At 36.1% G+C, this 20,350-nt stretch overlaps 1 protein-coding gene across 12 annotated transcripts in view; it reads left to right on the top strand.

The window, feature by feature from the left end:
* Positions 1–20,350, top strand: part of ptprk (protein tyrosine phosphatase receptor type K) — a 242,058-nt gene that overhangs the window by 121,440 nt on the left and 100,268 nt on the right. For all 12 annotated transcript variants that reach the window (XM_088626876.1, XM_088626873.1, XM_088626872.1 and 9 more), the window contains exon 7: positions 3,934–4,227. In XM_088626876.1, coding sequence (XP_088483002.1) covers positions 3,934–4,227 — 294 coding nt within the window. The remainder of the gene's footprint in view (positions 1–3,933; positions 4,228–20,350) is intronic.

The raw sequence follows: 20,350 nt of genomic DNA, 5'->3' as shown, positions 1-20,350 counted from the left end.
TTGCTGATAACCAGTTGCTAAGAAAATGTTCCTCGGTTCCACTCAACTAAGCTCTTTAATTAAGAACTAAGATTTTTTTTTAGGAAATGTAACAGGGTCGTGGTAATCAAGCTGCTCTTGGGTTTCATTTTTAGTGAAATTCTATGGCTGGACAATGAGACTCTTCCTTCCAAGATTACAGGTTATTTAAGATTAAGCTATTTTTTTTTGCTGTATTTTAGCAAATAACTGCAATCAACTTAAATGCAGAACATGTGAGAGAACAATACCTTTCTAAATTACAAATGATGTCCTGTAAAAGCATTTTAGCATTTTTCTCTAAATATACAATTTGGATCAGGTGCATGGGTTTTAAATGGTATTGCATTATTAGGGTAAAGTAGTCATTTTATGAGGTTATAGAATCATTAAATGAAAAATTGAATTTTAGAATACAATTTTAAGACAATTCAGCATTATGTATTCCGTGAAATGCTAATATGAACCAGATAGATTGGATTGTTATATTAGGAGAAAAGAACATTAATTGAAAACTAATGGGACATCGGTGTGGAAGTTTATCCAGTGTACAGGGATTACATGCATGAGCAGATTTGAAGAGCACTTCTGGGATTCTCAGTTTCTGCACATTTCTAATTCTGATAGAGCATTGTGCTTGGAAGAACATTAATAATACCACAAAACAATTACTTGCTCATTTACTGACTGATTAAAATTTATGCATAATTTAGGCAAACAAGGAATTTAATAAATATATTTTTGCATGGCCCCAAGTACCACATAATAAATAGAGGTATTCCAATTTGTAATTAAAATAAATTCAGGAAAATCACCTAGAGGTTTTCTTAATTTTTACAGTTTAAATGTTTTTGTGGATGTTCAAATTTTAAAAACAAATGTCCAAAATGTTGGAAGTTTACTGTTCATTATTTTCCTGGTTTTGAGGTAATGTGGACATTTGCAGTTGAAGTCAAATGTTTGTCCATTTTCAGACAGGGCTGCAAGGTCTTCTCATGCACTACTATAGACTTCTTAATTACAACTGTGACTTTATGGTACATGTTTTCAAGTCAATTATCCATGCTTGTATATGGTACAAATGCTTGGGCAATTTAAAATATGCAGGTATGAGTTTATTATCCTTTTGTTCTTAAATCAGATGCAGCATAACTGCCAGGCTGATGATAGTGTGCAGTGAGTATCACCACTGTTGCTTAATTAACTGCAACAAATGAATCGGCTATGAGCCATCTGGAATGGAATACATTACCTTTGCTGAACACAGCATTTATCTGTAGATTTGTTTGATTTGAACAGCTAACTGTTTAAGTGCATTTCCTAATGATAGAATCTTAAGTCTTTGGGCGGCGAGGTGTTTCTGTTGTGTGCTGGTGTAAGCAAATTGGTTTTTAAAAACTAAAATTAATGGTTAAAGAACTGAGTGCTCATAATGCATGTAAGGACGAGCTTTCTGAAATTGTATTTCAAGGGCATTTTGGAGATGTTTTAAAAATCATGCTTAAAAGACTCATTAAATTTAAAATCATTAATGAATATAAATATTTAATTCAAGACAGGTATGAGGGCTAAACTCGACTACTTAGTAAAGAAAAGGAAGAAAAAGATACCTTTATATCTTGGCACACAGGGTTGCAAGAGTATAGAGAGAGTTAAGAAACTCTCTACAGATGCACCCTCAATGACTTTTTAAATCCAAATATGAGCCACACTGTTATAAAATGTTGCAACTGACAATTTTATACTGTTGTTTTTGTTTTTCTGCAGGTGTACAGTCTCTTTAAGTTTGCACTTTTTAACAGTATTTTTTGCTTTTCTAAATGTATAACTGGTTTAGTGCCTTTCAAACCAAAGGCTTCAGAAAGCTGAATTCTAAAATACAAATGGCTTAGTACAGTGGTTCTCAAACTGTGGTACGCCCCCAGATGGTATGCCATATGACCCTGGAACTTTGTTGTGTGCGCTGAAAAATCAGGACAGGTTTTCATATTTTCTATTTTAATACATGTCGAATACGCAGCCTACGTACTACCATACAGTGCGCGCTAATACTTGAGTGGACACAGAGCTACAATGTAATTCTATACCGCTCTATAGGAATGCGTGCTACGAACATAAGTGACCAATTTATTTTAAAAAAGCTATCTCCAGCAAATAGGGAGGTAGGAGAATGTGTGTGATTTTGGAACAATGCCAATGTTGTAAGCACAGGAATGCGTAGAAATGTTTGCTACAAACGCTGGTAATCTTGTGAGCACAGGAAAGTGTGATGGATAACAGAAAAATATTTAAGAACTTTTCTAGGTTAATTTGAGGAAAATACACTGAGCGTCTCTGTGTTTAGCTCCCATGTGCATGAAATAAAAACTTCTTTTTATGCTTGAGGATTGCTAAAGCAGGTAAGCCCCACACTATTTTTGAAGAACCTTATTTACTGTTGGCAAAAGAGCTGACACGTACAGTATTATGTGTGGAGAAAAAGCTGCTAAGCAGCTTGACCTGCTGCCCTCTCTGAAAGACAGTCACTCATAGAATTATTGAAATGGCGGATGATATCAAAAGTACTCTGACAGAGCGCGTTAAGATGAGCAGATGCTTTTCACTGCAATTAGATGAGTCTGTAGTCGATTTGGCCACTTTGCTCGTTTACGTTTACGAGTTTGAGGGTACGTCCCATGAGGACTTTCTGTTCTGTAAGCTGCTACCAACAGGAACTACAGGAGAGCACATATTTCAGCTTCTGAATGAATTTATCAAAGAGAATGGCATCGACTGGATAAAATTAATTGGAATTAGTACAGACGGTGCAATGACAAGCCGACACAGCGATGTAGTTGCACGAATTAGAGAGGTTGCTCCAGAAATGAATGGACGCACTACAGCATCCACTGCGAGACCTTTGCCGTTAAGAAAATTCCTGACGATTTAAAATCTGTTAGACTCTGTTGTGAATTGTATCAAGGCTCGAAAAATGAATTCACATCTGCTTTGCTCGACTAAACAGGCTCACCCCTCTCACTGAAATGGTGCTTTTTTATTGTTTATTTTTATTTGTTTTTGTTCCTGTTTTTTTTCTGTAAAGCACTTTGACAAGCCACCTTTAAAGGCGCTATATCAAATAAAGTTCATTATTATAATATTTATTATATGTGTATGTGAGTGTGTGAGCACACGCAAGCTCATGTTGGTCATTGAGAATTTCTGGGGTTCCTATGAGAAGATGACTTGTAGGTGGTACTTGGATGCTTTGGTTTGAGCAGGGGTGGTACTTGGTCCAAAAAGTTTGAGAACCACTGACTTAATAAATTATCAGTAGTATTTGTTGTAATACAATATGTGAAGTGAAAGTACCTTAATAAGCATGAAAATATGAATCATTATATAGTAAAATGTCCATGTAAAAATCATATGTGCAAGAATTCAGTATTAAATGTCAGCATACCTCAAACTGAACTTTAGGAGCCTGGTATTGTTTTGTTCTGACACTTCTGGTCTAAGTTGCGCAATTTAGTGCGTTGGATCCATGTTTGTCTGTTCTACATCTTGTTGTATTTAACTTTATTTTACTATGTGTGTATTTGTTCCATCTTATGATCCGTATTTATGATCTCGGTATGATCAAAGTTGTTTTCAATGTTTTTTTTCTTTTTAAAACAAGTATTTCACTGGACGTACTGTCTCAATTGAGGAATATAACGTTGTGAAACCTTAGAATGCCTTGGACTAAACTAACATTAATGTAGGTGTTACATGTGCTACATTCAGATATGCAATTCAGAGTGACTGAATATGATCAACCACTTACTAGAGCTCCTTAACCCACTGTAAAATTCAGAAATCCTGTAATTTTGTGTAGATTCAGTGTGAAAAACTTAAATTAGTTTTTTTTTGTGAACATTTTTTTTTCTCTTTTAGAACCTCCTAAACCTATAGCGCCTCCTCAGCTGCTGGGAGTTGGACCCACGTATCTTCTTATCCAATTGAATGCCAACTCTATATTTGGCGACGGGCCTATTATATTGAAAGAAGTGGAGTATCGCATGACGTCTGGATCTTGGACTGAGACCCATGCTGTAAATGCTCCTACCTACAAACTATGGCACTTGGACCCAGACACCGAGTATGAAATAAGAGTTCTTCTCACCAGACCTGGGGAAGGAGGTACCGGGCAGCCAGGGCCCCCTCTTATCACCAGGACCAAATGTGCTGGTAAGTGGAGTTAACCTGTAATTTCAAATGTTTTTATTCAATCCCTTCTGTGCCACATTTACATAAAGAATCAGCAGTGATTGTCTCAGGGTCATTTCTAAAACAGAATTGGGAGGGAAAAAATGCAGCAAATTAAACAAATGTTCCCGTATACCATAAGTTGTGTATTTAACTCTTATAAGTTTGTATTTTCCCAGTTTTAAAGAAAAGTGACCAATTTAAACAAATTGGGGGGAAAAAATCTTCTAATTTATGAAGTGGTTTACACTTGAGATTTCAATGAGTAATCCATGGCTGGATTTTGATCAGATTGTTATGGTAAAATAAAAATCAGTTTCTATTTTAATGGTAGTTTCAGCAAAGTTCAGCGCTGGAAGTTAAATAATGTTTAGGAAGGTGGTGGGTTTCATTACTGACCAGAATGTCTTCATAACAGAATGTCTAGTTATTCCCTAGCCAATCATAATAATGTTATTTTTTCAGTAAGCTTAAGTCTGAAGTTTCTGTTTATGCTCAAAATGTATTTTCAGGATATATTTCAGTGTAATATTCATATTTCAGGTTAATAAGAACACCTCTCAATTAGGAACATTCTTCCTTTATTTGCAGTGATTTTATTAAATTCTTCCTGCATATTTCATGTAGTGGTTACAGAGACAGACTTCTAAGATTGTAAATAATTTGCACTTCAGCTGTTTTTTTTCTAAATTTGATAACCAGTATTCACCTGGTAAAATGTTACATTAATAGTAATTTTGTTCATACTTCTATAGATTTGTCTAAATATGTTAATGAAATGCACCTTCCTCACTCAATGAATCTGAAAGACAGGAATTATAAATCCTCTCTGTGAATATATGGTCTGAGTTATGGTTCTATATACTGAAGATCATTAGTCATTTGATTTCTTTGCTTAAGTATTTTTTTTTATTTACTTCATAGCCTATTTGTTATAATTTATTTTTAAAGTGGAGAAGTTGCACTTCTCTTTTTCAGCTTCTAAAAAGATGTTATATAGTACCAATAAGTGGACTGTGTTCAGTCTCTGTTGCCTTACAAAAATGACACAGCACCAGTATGTTAAGGTCTAAAGAATATTAACTGTAATCATGGCTTTACAACTAAGCTACGCCACCGTAAAATATTTTTTTCTGACGTATCATTTGGTAATTGTAGTACTTTAGTTAGTGTTTCAATTCAAATTTAAAGCAACACATGTTCTTTAGGAAACAGAGGTAAAGCAATTAAAACTAATTTTTCTGCCCACCTACTGGAGGAGACATTATATTTAAGCTTTGGTAGGCTGTCGTTTAAATTAATACGCAAAAATGTCTTCAGTGCTTTATCATTTTGGAGTGACTTAATAAACAGAGATGCAACCTATGAAGTTGTAATTGTACAAGTTGCGTTTATTAGTACTGTGGGATTGCATCAGTAATCAAAGCGCAGTGTAAAATACGGGCTTAGTACAGGAAAGAAGAATCAGAAAATTTTATTTTGAATCCAGTTCTTACCACTTAGTGTTGTCCTACTTTACGTTGTGTTTTTTTTGTCTGTTTTTCCCGACAAAGGCTCGATCTAAATGTTTCCCCAGCAGTCTTTTGTGTTGAAAGAAGTCATTGTATTGAAGCTGGACTGTCCTGGGTAAAACATATGAATTAAACCAATTTTCTGTTCTCATATAAACAGATTAATTTTCACCAAGCATTGTTTAATCTTTCCCGTAAATTAGTCTTTATGTTCAGTTTCATTGTGTAATTTGCAAAATGGAGTAAAGTAATCATATTTTAAATTCGAAACAATAAGAGTCTGTTTGTTATCTTTGGGGGGAAACGTAGCTAGATGTATGCTTGCTGATATTTGAGGTAAGAGAATGTATTATGAAATTGCTCAAGGCTCTTTTCACTCATGGATACTCTTATTTTTTTGGAGTGGAAAATACTTTGCATGTGCTTGTACCTGATTTATTCTTACAAATGTCATGACATTTTTGTAAAATAACATATTAATCTTTTGTAGACTAGTAAATAAAAGTAAAATATAACAATGGGGTTGACTGAATAGAACTTAGAAAATAGGCCCTACGTAGATTTATAAGGTGCTTGGAATGTTTTTTTTCTTTTTTCAGAGAGCTCTTCCCAAAATGTCCCCCTCCACACACACACACTTTGGATGCCATTTTACTATTCTCACTTGCTTTGTTACTTGTGAACAGCTTAATTTACCGTTATAAAACTATTTAGAGAAAATATCGCAAAACTGACAATTCAGAAAAACATTTCTGGATGAAAAACTCCTTACATGCCAAAAAATACATTGTACTCAAAACAGATGACATTTTTTAAACAGGTTCTAACAATTGATGTGTAATTGGAGATCAAATGATGCAAGTCTTTTTTTATTGCATTTCTTAAGGGGGCACGTAATTTAAGGAGATATTGATCAGGACCCTGCAAAAAGCTAACAAAAAGCTTGAGATAATAATACCCTTCTGAGATGAATGTTCAAATGGAAAGCTGTTGATATTAAAGAATCTCATTTTAAAATGCCAGTGTAATCTTTATTAGTGATGCAGCTCTTGTTGAAGCACATGCGGGAAGTGCTGGTAACACAGCAGCTGGTGTTCACTGTATGCAGCCTCATGCTCTGACACCTGTTCCTTGATCTGTTAAGTGCATAGAGGTAGCAGGTGTAATTCCTAGACAATGTTGCTGCCCCTTCTCTTGCCGTTGCTCTCCACATCCAATAACAGTAGCCAACAACCCAGATGTGAGAGATCGTTAGTATTTTTTGTAGCACATTCCTTTTGTTCTTTGAATAATTCACTTTTGTTCCTTGGTAAGGCCAAAGGGCTAATACCCTACAGCACACGTTTATTGACTCTAAAAACTGTATATGGTATAACTGTTTGATGGAGCATAGAAAATGCTATTTGTACGAAGCGGTACAGATTTGAGCTCTGCATGTGCTGTGGAGTGACAAGATTGTGTATATCGAGCAGATCAGTTGCCAGATCTCCTTGGTTACTTGTGGAAAAGTGGATGAGCCTGACAAGCACTTTTTGTATGGTTTTAGGACAAACTGGGCTGTTTGTCCTAAATACAGTTTTTAGCTGACTCTTAAATGTCTGCTTGGAAATGCATGGAATGAAAATCAGTTTTGGGATTCGAGGAAATAATTTCAGTTTTAAGCCAGTTCTGGCACAAACACTGAGGCACAAAAAAGCATGTAAATTGTAAAGACCTATGCTGAACTGAAGAATCCCAGATTACAAATGGTTGATATAAACCTCATGCAAGTACTGTAACTGTTGCAAAATGCATTTGAACTTCCATTCTTGATCTTGTTTGGCTTGAGTTATTTGTCAAAAAATGGTACTGCTCCAGTGGATCATGAAATGTGGAAAAACATAATGCTTGCCGAAGGAGCCATTAACCCTATTACTGGACTGTGAGAGGATTATACTTCCTAATCACGTTCAGTTCTTTGCATTTTTAAGCTGTCTATTATGCCATATATGAGAAATGGGAGAAAAAATGTCACTGTTAACAAATTGCCAGAGATTAAAAATGTTTACAGTTGCTGTATTGGCACATCAAACTTATCAATGGATTAGTTTTTCTGATCAGCTTTACGGGTCATCACAAAGGACTCCTCTGAGGTTTATTTCCACCTTTTTAGTCTGTGCACTTCCTAGGTTTTATGGGCATCTTCTCAGCTTCTTATGTCCCATCTCTGCAAATTAAGAGCTGTTTTTCTCTGCCTTCAGTGTCAGAAGCACTGCAGAGGTGTAGAACATTCTCCAAGGACATCAATCTACATATTTCAACCTTATGTCATGCTGATTGCCTGGAGGCTGAGAATTTTACAGTTCTAAAATGTAATATTGGCAGGAGTACGGCTGACCATAACATTGCCGATTACATAGAGAGTAGCACTTAAAAATCTGTGCCGGCAGCAGATAACTGCTACATTTTATAGAAACATTTTCAATTAAAACAGCTAGGTGATCCTTAAAATTAATTGTCAGATTGTAATGACCAAGTAGCTATAAAAAGGTCAGCAGTTCAACCTGTCTAAAACTTGAATTAAGGTATTTATTCGTGGATGTCCCCTTGCACGAAGGTGAATGGAGTTTGATGCAGTATGTGGTCTTACTAATTGCCACAGGCAGTCTTTACGAGCTAAGAGGGCAGGATTCTAAGTTATTTGACAAATATTTTTCCTAAACTGAAACCCACTTGTCCTTAAGCTTGTACTGTTTTCACTCAGGTGCAAACAAATGGCCTTCCTTGCATGACCTTTTCAGCCTTTATCAATTCTTGGCACTGGATATTGATTGTGATTAGACCTAGAGCTACAAACGCTATTAGAGAGTTTGCTTTATCTTGCAGTGAAAATTTGATTTCTGCTTTCAGCTACTGATGGTTCATATAGTATGTCTTTTAAAGGCAGTTGTTTACATGCTCCATTTTCAGAAGGTATTTTAAATATGTATTGAGAAATGTTCTTTTTTTATTAAAGCTTTGCAATGGTTTATGTTCTTGTGGTTAAGTATAGTGGTGCTAACATTTCTATTAAATATCTGATATTTGTTGTGCAGAGTTGTTAATAAATCTGACCTATAACATTAAGTTAACGTTTTAGTTTTGGAACTGTTTCTAAAAGATACGTTCTCAGAAATAGAAGCAAAATGATTTGTGGGTTTGGTTTGAAAAAATCATACTTTTAAACTGTCTTGACATTACCTTGTAACTTAGTCTGCATGGAATTAATCCGTTCTTCATTAGGAATAAAGCCTGTAAGACTAATCATTACTTTTCAAATGTATTTATTATTAAATAATTTTTCATTAAAAATGGAAATATAAGTGATTAGAAATAAACGCATTTTACTAAGTGTAATTAAACAAAATACAAGATTTATGAGGCAATGTGTTTTCAAACTGCACAGCAGAAATCGCCATTTAAAGAACCAGATCTTCTTGCTGGAGCAGTTTAACTAGAGTACAGGCAACCTCAGTAGATAAAGTGGTGTTATTGAGAACAGATATGTTTTTCATTCCACCTCGTAAAAGCATAAGCTAGATATGCTGACAACTAAATTTAATACGGTGCCATTTTCCTTTACATTTGATTGTTTTCATTGGAAATGTACTTTAAATAGGGAATGGAACATTTTTAATTATTGAAATGTTTTATTATTTTTTAATACTCACTTGTATTGTTTCCAGTGTTTATAATTGCTTTACTTGTATACGGTTTGACATTCTGAAAGTAATTTTACTGCTGGGATTTCTATAAGGGAGATTCTTACGTTTGAAGAATGCTCAGTGCTAAAATTAAATTATAACCTAGAATGCCTCCTTAATTTATTTTTAACATTTCTGATAGTTAAATTTGAGTCATAGGTGCTGTTTGTGACAAACTAAAGTGCAATACATAGGTTTGAACTAAACAAGTTTGAGTGGTTGTTAATGTGGCTGACTTTCACAAAGTAAATGTCAGAGAACAGTAGATTACTTTCTTTACCTCAGGCACTTTTAAATCATCTCCTGTGGTAGGGCTTACATTATTCTTGTCTTGAGCATGGAAAGAAATTGTACTCTGATAATTTCACTCTGTAGTTGATGAAGATAAATCATAAGGAGGTGTATGAGACTATATTCACAATCCACACAGGAGAACTAAACCACTGACTCCTACATATATGCTATTCAAACTTATTTTTCTGATTGGCATTTTAAGTTGCTTTTATTACATTTTTGCTTTTATTGCATTGTTATTTCTTTCAAAGAACATTCTAGACAATTTGCTTTCTTATGTCTTGAAAGGGATATTTAAGAAAATGTGATGTCGGATATGCCCCTGTTTATTGATAGATCCTTATAGTTTCAGAATTAATAACATACTATTAGATGTGTGATGATACAAGTATTTTGCATGATCCATACAATAGCACATTTTCTCTTTAAGGAAATCCCCGTCTTCAACACTTACTGCATGAATATAATCCATCTCTTGAAATTGGGTGATATTTTTTTTATATTCTTATTTGATGTGTGATCATGGCAACATAATTTACAATTGTGGATTTTACTTGATATGCACAAATGTTCTGTTAGGCATTGATGTTTTTAGTGTGGTGTATCAGAACATGTAATGTGCCATGGTTGAGTGGCTCAGTGGTGAGCATTGCTACCTCGCAGTGCTGGGGCCCTGGATTCAATTCCTGGGGTGCTGTCTGTGTGGAGTCTGTATGTTCTTCCTGTGTTTGTGTGAGAATCCTCAAGGTGTTCTGGTTTTCTCCCACAGTCCCGGACATAACTTCTGCACTTCCCTCATGAAAGTGCACACGATTTATGTGTAGTTTGAGTTTCTTTCTTTAGAAAAATAATATATTATACATTGTTGAAATAACTCTACTGTACGGTACTACAGAAAACTTTTGTTCATACATTTTAGAGTGTTACAACTTGCCATTTTCTAAAACATCAAAACCAAACTCAGTATAAAATTAGAACTTAATCTATTATGACAAGCAATATTTCTGAAAGTCTAGCACAGTACTATTTTTTGTATTTTTTATGTGTCCAGCTACAGTCTGCTTATTCTTTATTAATTGTACAGTCAGTAAGAAAAGCACCGCATTTGACACACATACAGGATTGCCTGCACTAGAGGGTAAAGGGATAATGTATTTTTTGTGTTCTGTTATTAAATGTAAATGTAAACTGAAATGAAAATTTAATCTTAATTAAAAGAGATTGTAAAAAATGTTACCTTCCTGCCTGTTTAAAACAAGAATACAATGTGATATTGTAACAAACTTATACAAACTTGAAATCATCAAACTGAGGTACTTTGTCTCTGAAACAACCTTGTAGTGAAAGGTAAGGGTTGATCGTTTGTTTTTCAACTGTTACATTTGAATTTTAAAAAGCATTCTTTTAAGGGCCTGGAGTCTAAATATATACATAATTTAAAAATCGAAATAGGTAAACTTGGTTTGCCTCCTGAGAGTTGGCATAATTGAAGGAGTTCCCTTTATTAAAGATAGTGGTGTAGAAAATCCTAATTTATGCATTGTATAATTTCCTTCAGGGCTTTTTCAGTTTTTTTGTTTCCGTTTCACAGGTTTAGTAATTCTTCTTTCAAAGGTTTTTTTTTTATATGCCATTCTGGGGCTTGCATATATAATATGAAGATTGGAAAGCTTTACTGAGACTGGGAAAAGAATAGAAATCTGACACATTCATTTTCAACATCTTCCATGCCACAAATGAAGGAAAATTCAAAACTTGTGGCCTACTAGTTTTAGTTGTTTTAGTTGAATACTTCTATGAAGTTTTGGAGTTGGGGATGAGAGGATTCTCAGTTTCCAGTTCAGTATTTGTGCATTTCTGGTTGAATATCTATAGAACTAATATAATTTAAACAGTCAACGGTCAATAAAAACTAAATCAAGCTAAGGAGTCAAGAATCCAAGAAAGCTATTATTTTAAGAACAGTGCTGTAAATGTAAAATTTTCCTGCAACAGAAACAGCAGCTGATTATCTGTAAAACATCTTTAGCCTGGAGCAGCTCTAAGAGGGGGAATAGAAAAGGTTCTTTTCAAGTATACTTCACTACTAAAGGCAGTAACGATAACCTCTCTTATCAGACAGCACACAACACAGAGAAAAATGATTTAATTATCAAAAGGTTATGATTAAATTATTTACATTTACCGCGGGCGATGGAGGAACAATGGTAATTGTGTGTAATTTTGTCAAAAGTGGTTCTTGTTTCCTGTGGGTGATTCTGTGGTGATCTGTGTTTTGTGCAAAGGATTTCTACCTTTAAATTTCCTGTCCGTACTGGCTTGTCCTCATATTGATTTGGTTTGTATTCCCATCAAAAGAATGGTACGTTAAATGGATTCATTAAAAAAGTTTACCTGTTGCCCTGTTCAAATTGAAATGTGTGATCTTCCAATGATTTCTTTACAGAAGAGTTACATGTGAGGCTCAAGAAGGGATCAGCAGTTGACCCCATACCCAGAAATGTCATTCTGAGATGGGAGAAAGAATCGTATCACTGATACTGTTTTTTCCTTTCTCTTGCGCTGTTGCTGTGCCAGGTTTTCACCCACGGGAGGTTCAGAAGTGTCACACTGTGGTCATTGTGGAACATTTATTGTCCATATGAAGAAATGTCTAAATTGTATTTAAACATTCTTTTTCAAATATATATTTTTAATTTTGGTAACCATAAGCTTTTATTAGTTTTAGATCTTTAATTGAGGAGCTTTCCACTGCCAAATCTTTATAAATTACTGAATATCGGCCTTCAAATTGTGATATATTCAAGAAAAGGGTTTTTAACCTTAAATAATTTATGAAGCTTTGAATCATGTTTTATGACGGATATATTTTTTTACTTCAGTATTGAAAAGTTAGAAAATACAAGCTGTTTTTGTCACTTGTTCAAAGTGGACTGCACTGCAAACTTTAAGTTAAAATGTAGGAATTTCATTGAGGTCAGATACTATTACAACAGTAGTAAACAAGTGTGCTATGGGTGTATAACACTTCAGCTCTAAAGCAGTCTGGTCTGTCGTAGTGTTCATTGTGAAGAGTAAAATTTATAGCAGAATTAAGATTGTAGAGTTGAGCTATGATTTACTTATTGACATATAGAGTTAAAGAAACAATCACTATTTAAAATTAGAGTAAATCTAGTTCCAATTTTATAATTTGCTTTTAATATTTTGAAGTGTTAAAGAAAAGTTAACTGCTGAATTATATAAATTGTTCCATAAAGTTAATTCAACATAAAGTAAACAGGTATTTAAATCATGGAGACAATGCACTGAGTTTGATCCTGGTCTGGCTGCTATTATATGAGTGCTGTTATATGGACTATATTTTCTGTGTTTTAAAATAAGAAATATTAAATATATAATCAAATTTATATATTTGGCGGAGCAGTGGCTCTCTGGCTCAGCATCTGCACCTGTGGCTAGAAGGTTGCTGATTCAAATCCTGCAGCCGGCAGAGGAATCCTACTCCGTTGGGCCCCTGAGCAAGGCCCTTAACCCCAACTGCTCCAGGGGCGCTGTACAATGGCAGACCCTGCGCTCTGACCCCAGGCTCTCTCCCTGTCTGTGTGTCTCATGGAGAGCAAGCTGGGGTATGCGAAAAGATAATTCCTAATGCAAGAAATTGTAAAGGGTTTTTAAAGTGATGTAAAAAAATACAGCAAACTTTATTTCATTTTTTTATTTTGGGATACATAGAAAATTGACTGTGGGGTCAAGAGCAGTGTCCTGTTTATATCAGAAAACACAAACTTGTTATAACATCAACAAAACAGTTTGTGTGTATGTTATGTTGAAATAATTCTGAGGATTGTGAACATTGAATGAATTGCATATATTATCTGCTTTTTCATCTCAAAGAGCCTTAGATTGTTTTGCATAAAAATAAACTACAGTACACACCTTGATTGTTCTGAATCTTGAAACTAACCTGATCACTTATGCTTGCGTGAAAAGTGCTTTTTGATAAGGAACAAGTAATAGGTTTATTCCATGCTGAAAAGAAAGGAGAAAGAAAACATTTTGGCTGTGGAGCCTTCTTCAGGTATGAGAAAGACCAGGCAGTAAGCAAAGGTAATGTAGCGGGAGAACAAAAGCTGGGAGAGAGTAGGAGCGAGAGGCGGGTGCAGGGGACAGAAAGAGAGGCCAATCAAGAGGTGTGAAGGATAGGTGAAGAGAGGTGTGAAATTAAACCTTCAATGAATAGAGAGAATTTAGAAGAATAGTAGTCTGTCGTCAAGGTGTGATCCTAGCTGCAGGATAATTTTGGTTTTTGTAGTCTTTCTGATGTATGAGTTTGGAAAACTGTCTTTGAGAAGACGGAGAGATTAGATTGGTCATGGCCGTCAGAGGTGAAATGAGAAACAATGGTTTTAGAGAGATCTTTAATCATCACAGCCCTAACATGTTCTCTGAAGCAGTCTCCAAGTCTCCTTCCTGTTTCTCCAATGTAGATGGCTGGGCATTTACTGCAAGAGATACAGTAGATAAGGTTGCTGGAGGTACAAGATGCCATCTGGGTGATCCGGAATTGTCCTGAGGGGCCTTGAATGAGTGTGGTGTTAGATGTGTACTTGCAGGTGATACAGGTTGCTCTGTTGCAAGGGAAAGTGCCTGGTGTGGATTGTGGATGGTTGCTGAGGGCGGTCAAGGGAGCTGTGAACAAGGTTATGCAGATTAGGTGATCAGCGATATGAGATGATGGGGCAGCCAGAAAAGAGGGCCCCAATGGAGGGATCATCCTGTAGGATGGAAAAGTTGTCGTTAATAGTCCTGGGGATATGAAGTGTGTTGGGGTGGTAGGGAAGCACCAAAGGAATGCGGTTGTTATGGCGGGAGTTCCTGATTGAATTGATGGTCCGAGAAGTGTTTTTGGCTCGGGCAAGGGCCCTGTCAATAACACTGCCGGGGTATCCTCTGTTGATGAAAAAGGAGTACATTTTAAGGGCCTGGTTCTGGAAGTCGATGTCGTCTCTGCATAATCGTCATAGCCGAAGGAACTGAAAAAGAGAGAGTTTTTAGTGTTTGGGGTAAAATGAGCTATACAGGAGATAGCTGTGTGAATCCGTGGGTTTGTAATAAACCGAAGTGGAAAGTCGGGGGGTAGTTGATGGAGAAGTTGATGTCTAGAAATGGAAAAGTAGTGGAAGATATGTTAACTGTATATTTGAGGGAGGGATGGAAGTTGGTGAAATGATGCAGAAAGCGCTCAAGCTGGTCGTTAGAGCATGTGGTGGCACTGACACAGTCATCAATGTATCGCTTGAAGAGGTCAGGGACATAGCCAGTGTAGGAAGCGAAGTAGCATTCTTCTACCCAGCCAACAAAAATATTGGCATAGCTGGGTCCCATTCTGGTGCCCATGGCAACTCCACTCACCTTTTTGTAAAAAGGTTATTGAATGAGAATGCATTCAGTGTGAGACCCAATTCTGCAAGGTGTACCAGGGTGTGGGTGGGTGGATCAAGCACTGTGCATTTGTCCAGCGTGTGCTTGAGGGCTGTAAGGCCGTCATTATGGGGAATGATGGTGTAAAGAGATGTGATGTCCATGGTAAAAATGTAGCATTTGGGGCCCTGAAATTGGAAATCATAAAAAAGATGGAGCGCGTGGTTGGTTTCCTTGATGTTTGAGGGAAGACCTTCAACCAGCAGTCTCATGAGGTTGCCGAGATGTAAGAAGTCGGACAGTTGCATGCTGATACGATGGGGCATCCAGGGGTGTCCGGTTTGTGGATTTTGGGGAGGAGGTAAAACTGAGATACCTGCAGATGTTCAATGATGAACCGGTTTACCTCCTGGGGGAGCTCCTTATTCCTGATAAGAAGGGAGATGGTGGATAGCACTTCCTTTTGGAAGTTAGTGGTAGGGTTCTGTTGGAGAGGGAGGTAGGCAGAAGTGTCAGTTAGTTGTCTAGAGGCTTCAAAGATATTTAGGTCCTTACGCCACACCACAACAGCGCCTCCTTTGTCCGCTGGTATGATGATGATATTATCTCTGTTGCGGAGAGACTGGAGCACCTGAATTTCTCCTTGGGTGAGGTTGGACCTGTGTTTACTGGGTATAGAGAGTGTCTTGAGAGCTTGATTGGTGCATTGGTTAATGAAATAATCAACTGGTGGAAAACGGCCAGCGGGGGGAGTCCAACAGCTCTGTTTGGGATTAATTGTTAATGACATCAATAACCAGATTGTTGTCAGCTGCCTGTGAAGAGGAATCGTCAGCAAAATGTGCTCTGAGACAGATCCTGCAGTAAAAGCAGTTAAGGTCGACATTGGTCTGGGGGATGTCCAGCTTCCTGGGAACTGGTACAAAACTGAGGCCTTTGCTGAGGAGGGATCGCTCATCCTGTGGAAGGGAAAGGTCAGAAGGTATAGTGACAACAAGGTTAGGATTGGTGAAGGTGTTTGGGGTGTTGATGGTTTTCTTCTGGAGAAGACGACTTGTGTTTTTTGTCCTTCTCTGTAGTGAGAAACTGGTAGAGTTTAGAGTTGAGAGATCTAATGAGGTTAGTTATAAATGGAAGATATGGAGCTGTCTGCTGTAGAAATTCCTTAGCCTATTTGATGTTGTTGTCAGAAAGGATAATCTGTTTTTTGAGGGAGAAAATGGTAGAAAGCATTAGTTTCCTAGAAAATTGTTTTAGAAGTCTCTGAGTGTCACTCTGGGTGGTATCAGAGTCAAAAGAAAAGGTATTAAATTTCAGGTGAAATCCTTTAGGAATTATATTATGTCGACGACATCTGAAAAGGAATAGAAGGTGGTTAGAAAGCCTGGTCTTGGAACAGATCGCTGTGAAGAGACGGAATGCTGGTTTAGTGAGAGAAGCGGGAAAGTGGCCCAGGGAGGAAAAAAAAGGTATGACGAAGAGATCTAGAAAAAGATTTGGAGGAAGGCATAGTGGGTCGCAGCAGGTGTAGGTTGTAGTAGTTCAGGTGGGTATCTGCGTCAGCATGCGTAGGCTGCAAAGGAATAAGTAATAGGTTTATTCCATGCTGAAAAAAGGAAGAAACTGAAGGTTCTAATTACCTGGTCATTAAAGATCCCATGTCACTGTGCAAAGTGCTTTTGAATTATTTGTGGTGAAGTGCAATTAAAGATTAATTTTAGCATTGTGAAACAGCAAGTGCTAATTAATACTAATTTCGGATGCATAGGTTCTTATTATTTGTTCAAAATATTGTTCTTATAAAATATTTTGTATTTTAATTTTTATGTAGCAATGTTGATTCCGAATGTTTTTTTTGGTATGTGTACACGACAAACCTTAATAAGCTGCCATCAAGTAAATTAGTCATTTTAGAGGTCTTTGTCTGAGGCCATATTCTTTGTAAGTGAAACTAAACCATTTCTTTTTAATTAGAATTTACACCAGGCGAACTCCTAGAGATGAATGGTTTTGTTTTTAATGCGGCCTGATTATTAAATAGAATCAGCAGAGAATAATTAATTAACAGCTTACAGTTAGAGATTTAACATTTAAATTAGAATTTAGAACACAGATTCCATCCACATTTGTCCCACTGGAGCTTTCTAAAACCCCCAAGGCTCACCAACATTTTAATTGTGCAAACAGCTCTTAATGCAGGGGAAGATGGCAAAATGATATTCTCCTGCATTTCAAAATGTTTAATGATTCAGGGTTTTGATAAATATGGTCAGTTTTCCTTTCCTTACTACAAATGTCACAAATCCAAAGTTTGGTCAGATATGAATGCCTTTAAACAAAGGCAGAAATCAGTAATCTGTCATGGTAAAATGGCTTCTGAGATTTTGAAATAAAATGTTTGGTTTTGTCTATGAATTTTGTTATAGAAAAATAGTCAAATTAAAAGCTATTAAAAATAAAACCTAAACTATTCTGGCTTAATCTTAGTCTAATCTTAGATATTAAAAAAAAATAAACAGTGATTCAAGATAAGTGTACCTTATTATCCAAATAGTGCATTTTTTATATGAATCATGACTAGTGAAATTACAAATGTTTATTTTACTAATCTGTTGTGTATGCAAAATGGATAATTACAAATTAGCAAGTCAGTAAAAAGTTATCAAACAGTATCCGAGATGAAGTATCATAGATGCACTGTGATTGCCATAGATAACTTTACTGCTAGAGCTCTTTGAACAGCAGGTTTAGATACAAGCAGAATATTTGATAATATATGACTTTTTGATTCTTTGATAGTTATGCTTGAAACATGAATTCTTAAATTGCAGTGGCATGCATTCAGGATATTGTTGTTCTTGACTGAGAACTGGTTAATTGTAAAACAGAATATAGATAAGGGTGAATTATTTTAATACAATGATGGTATAGTATGACAGGAATCTGTATTAGGTCCACTATCCTTACAAATTGTTCTCAGTGTTCTACCTCCTAATATAGTTTGTAAGCTATTAGGGTGTCTTGTGCAACACTTAAGTCATGTAATTGACATGCCCAACAGATCCTTATATGCAAACGCAAGCAAAAGCTTTGTTCACCTGATTTCAGAATCCCATGTCAAGACACTGATGAATATCGCTCTCAAACAGGATGCATGGAGGAAGATTGAAGGGCACCATTAGTAGACATCCTATTATCTGACCAGCACAGAAGCAAAACAGTATACCCATACTCGAAGTTTTAATGCTCTATCAGTTATGTTCCTTCTTTATGGCCAGTGCAGAGTGTTTACAGAATACTGTTCATGTTCTGTGCTCTTTCTCACCATCTCTGGGGCGGCGTGGCAGCTCTGAAGCCCTTAACCCCAACAGCTCCAGGGGTAAAATGGCCTGCACTCTGACCAAGCTGGGGTATGCGGAAAGACAATTCCTCATACAAGAAATTGTCTATTTTCCAATAAAGTGATCTTATCTTATTTCTACATTTTGTTTGGATTCTCCTATGTGTTAATGTTACAGGTGACAGTGAGACTCTCTGTCATTAAAGGCCTGTATTTGATCTTGTATGGTTTCTTAGGTCTTTGTTTATTTTAAGGAGCAGAGTTCTGCTCCTTACAAGGAGTTGGTCTTACAAGGAGTATGCAGTTCTGTGAATAATTTGTGGTGTTGGGTAGATGTCAGTAGAGAGTATCCTTGTTGGAGTAAAGATACATTGTGTATTTTGTTTTGCGGAACAATGTGTAATTGTAATCTTCAGGTCAAAATAAGGTTTTGACCTGTTTTTAAAATAGCATTTCTCGCTTTTGTATACCATCTACTCCCTATCATGTCGTAACTCCCTTCCCTTAAATGCTGTGTCTCTGCTTTTGTTTTGGGGGAGGGGGGCTTCTAAACCACCTTCAAAATTAATTTTAAATTCAAATGGATAAGTGCATTTAAAACCCCAAAAGAAGTTTTTTTTTTGTGATTTGAAGTGTTTTGGGAGTCTGGGAAATGCTGCCAGTAATGATGTCTTTTAAGTAGTGGCTAGATAAGATCTATACATTAATTGGCTAGTAGCAAGCAAAAATGAACTAGACGGAATCAATGATCTCCTCTTGTTTGTAACCTTCCTAATAAGCTCATGTATATCAATTTATGCTGCCATATAAATATTAAGAAAATACTTGTATTTTTTTGTCTGATTTATCATCATGCAAAGTTTCAAGGGACAAAATGCAATTTCCTGATGAGCTTTGCACTGCATTCCCCCATGCATGACAAGCAAAATGAATTGTTGACCTCTACCATTGAAGCTCTCAATAACACCAGTCAGAAGCAGGCTGAGGAGAACCTTGTATTCAGGGGTTTTCAATCCCAGAACAAAAGTGAATTATATTGTATTGATTTTATCTATTCCTTTGTCACACAACATGTTGATTTTTTTTCTGAATTCAAACATATCTTCATTTACGTTAATGATGGAAAAAGGTAGGGTATAAAGTCAGAAAAGTGAAAGCATTCCATTGTAATATAACTGGCCTAACGAATAATTAGCATTAAGACCTCTCCATGGTCCTTAATAGACCTCTTCATGGCTGAAAGACTGTTAGAGGTGTTCATTTTTTTCCTTTGTAGTTTGCCCTTCATTGTGTGGTAATTGCTGGATCTTACTATGACTTCACTGAAGTGGATGATGTTCATTCTGTGGTCATGGGATTTATTTTACAAGGCTATATTCATGAACAATGACATTGGAATTGTCATTGGAACTGTTACATAAGTTTGCATTGACCTAATAATTGAAATGCTATGGCATTATTCCTTGGGTGACCATAATCCCATGGTCATACTGTATATGTATGTTATTATATTTTTCAAGTGGGGAACTTGACAAGGAAGACTGTTATGCTTATGTCTGTTTTTGTCGTCTAAATGTCTGTAACTCAAGTCAGTTCTAGCATTCTTGCTCTTTTCATTTCCTGAATGCATTTAGGAGAATCTTGTGTGAAACTAACGAAAGGAACTACAGTGCCAACGTAACAGTCACCCTGCACAAGATGTGTTTTTATTAATTAATAATCATTGTACCAGAAATGATTTAACTTGAGAAAATAAAACAAATTTAGAAAATACAGCTGTTTATACAGTAGTGGATATTGGCATTTGCTTCTAG

The sequence above is a fragment of the Lepisosteus platostomus genome, chromosome 3, assembly GCF_059453375.1.
Source record: "Lepisosteus platostomus isolate fLepPlt1 chromosome 3, fLepPlt1.hap1, whole genome shotgun sequence".
Classification (NCBI taxonomy): Eukaryota; Metazoa; Chordata; class Actinopteri; order Semionotiformes; family Lepisosteidae; genus Lepisosteus; species Lepisosteus platostomus.
Note: the sequence above shows the minus strand (reverse complement) of the source record. Positions and strands in the feature narration are given on the sequence as shown.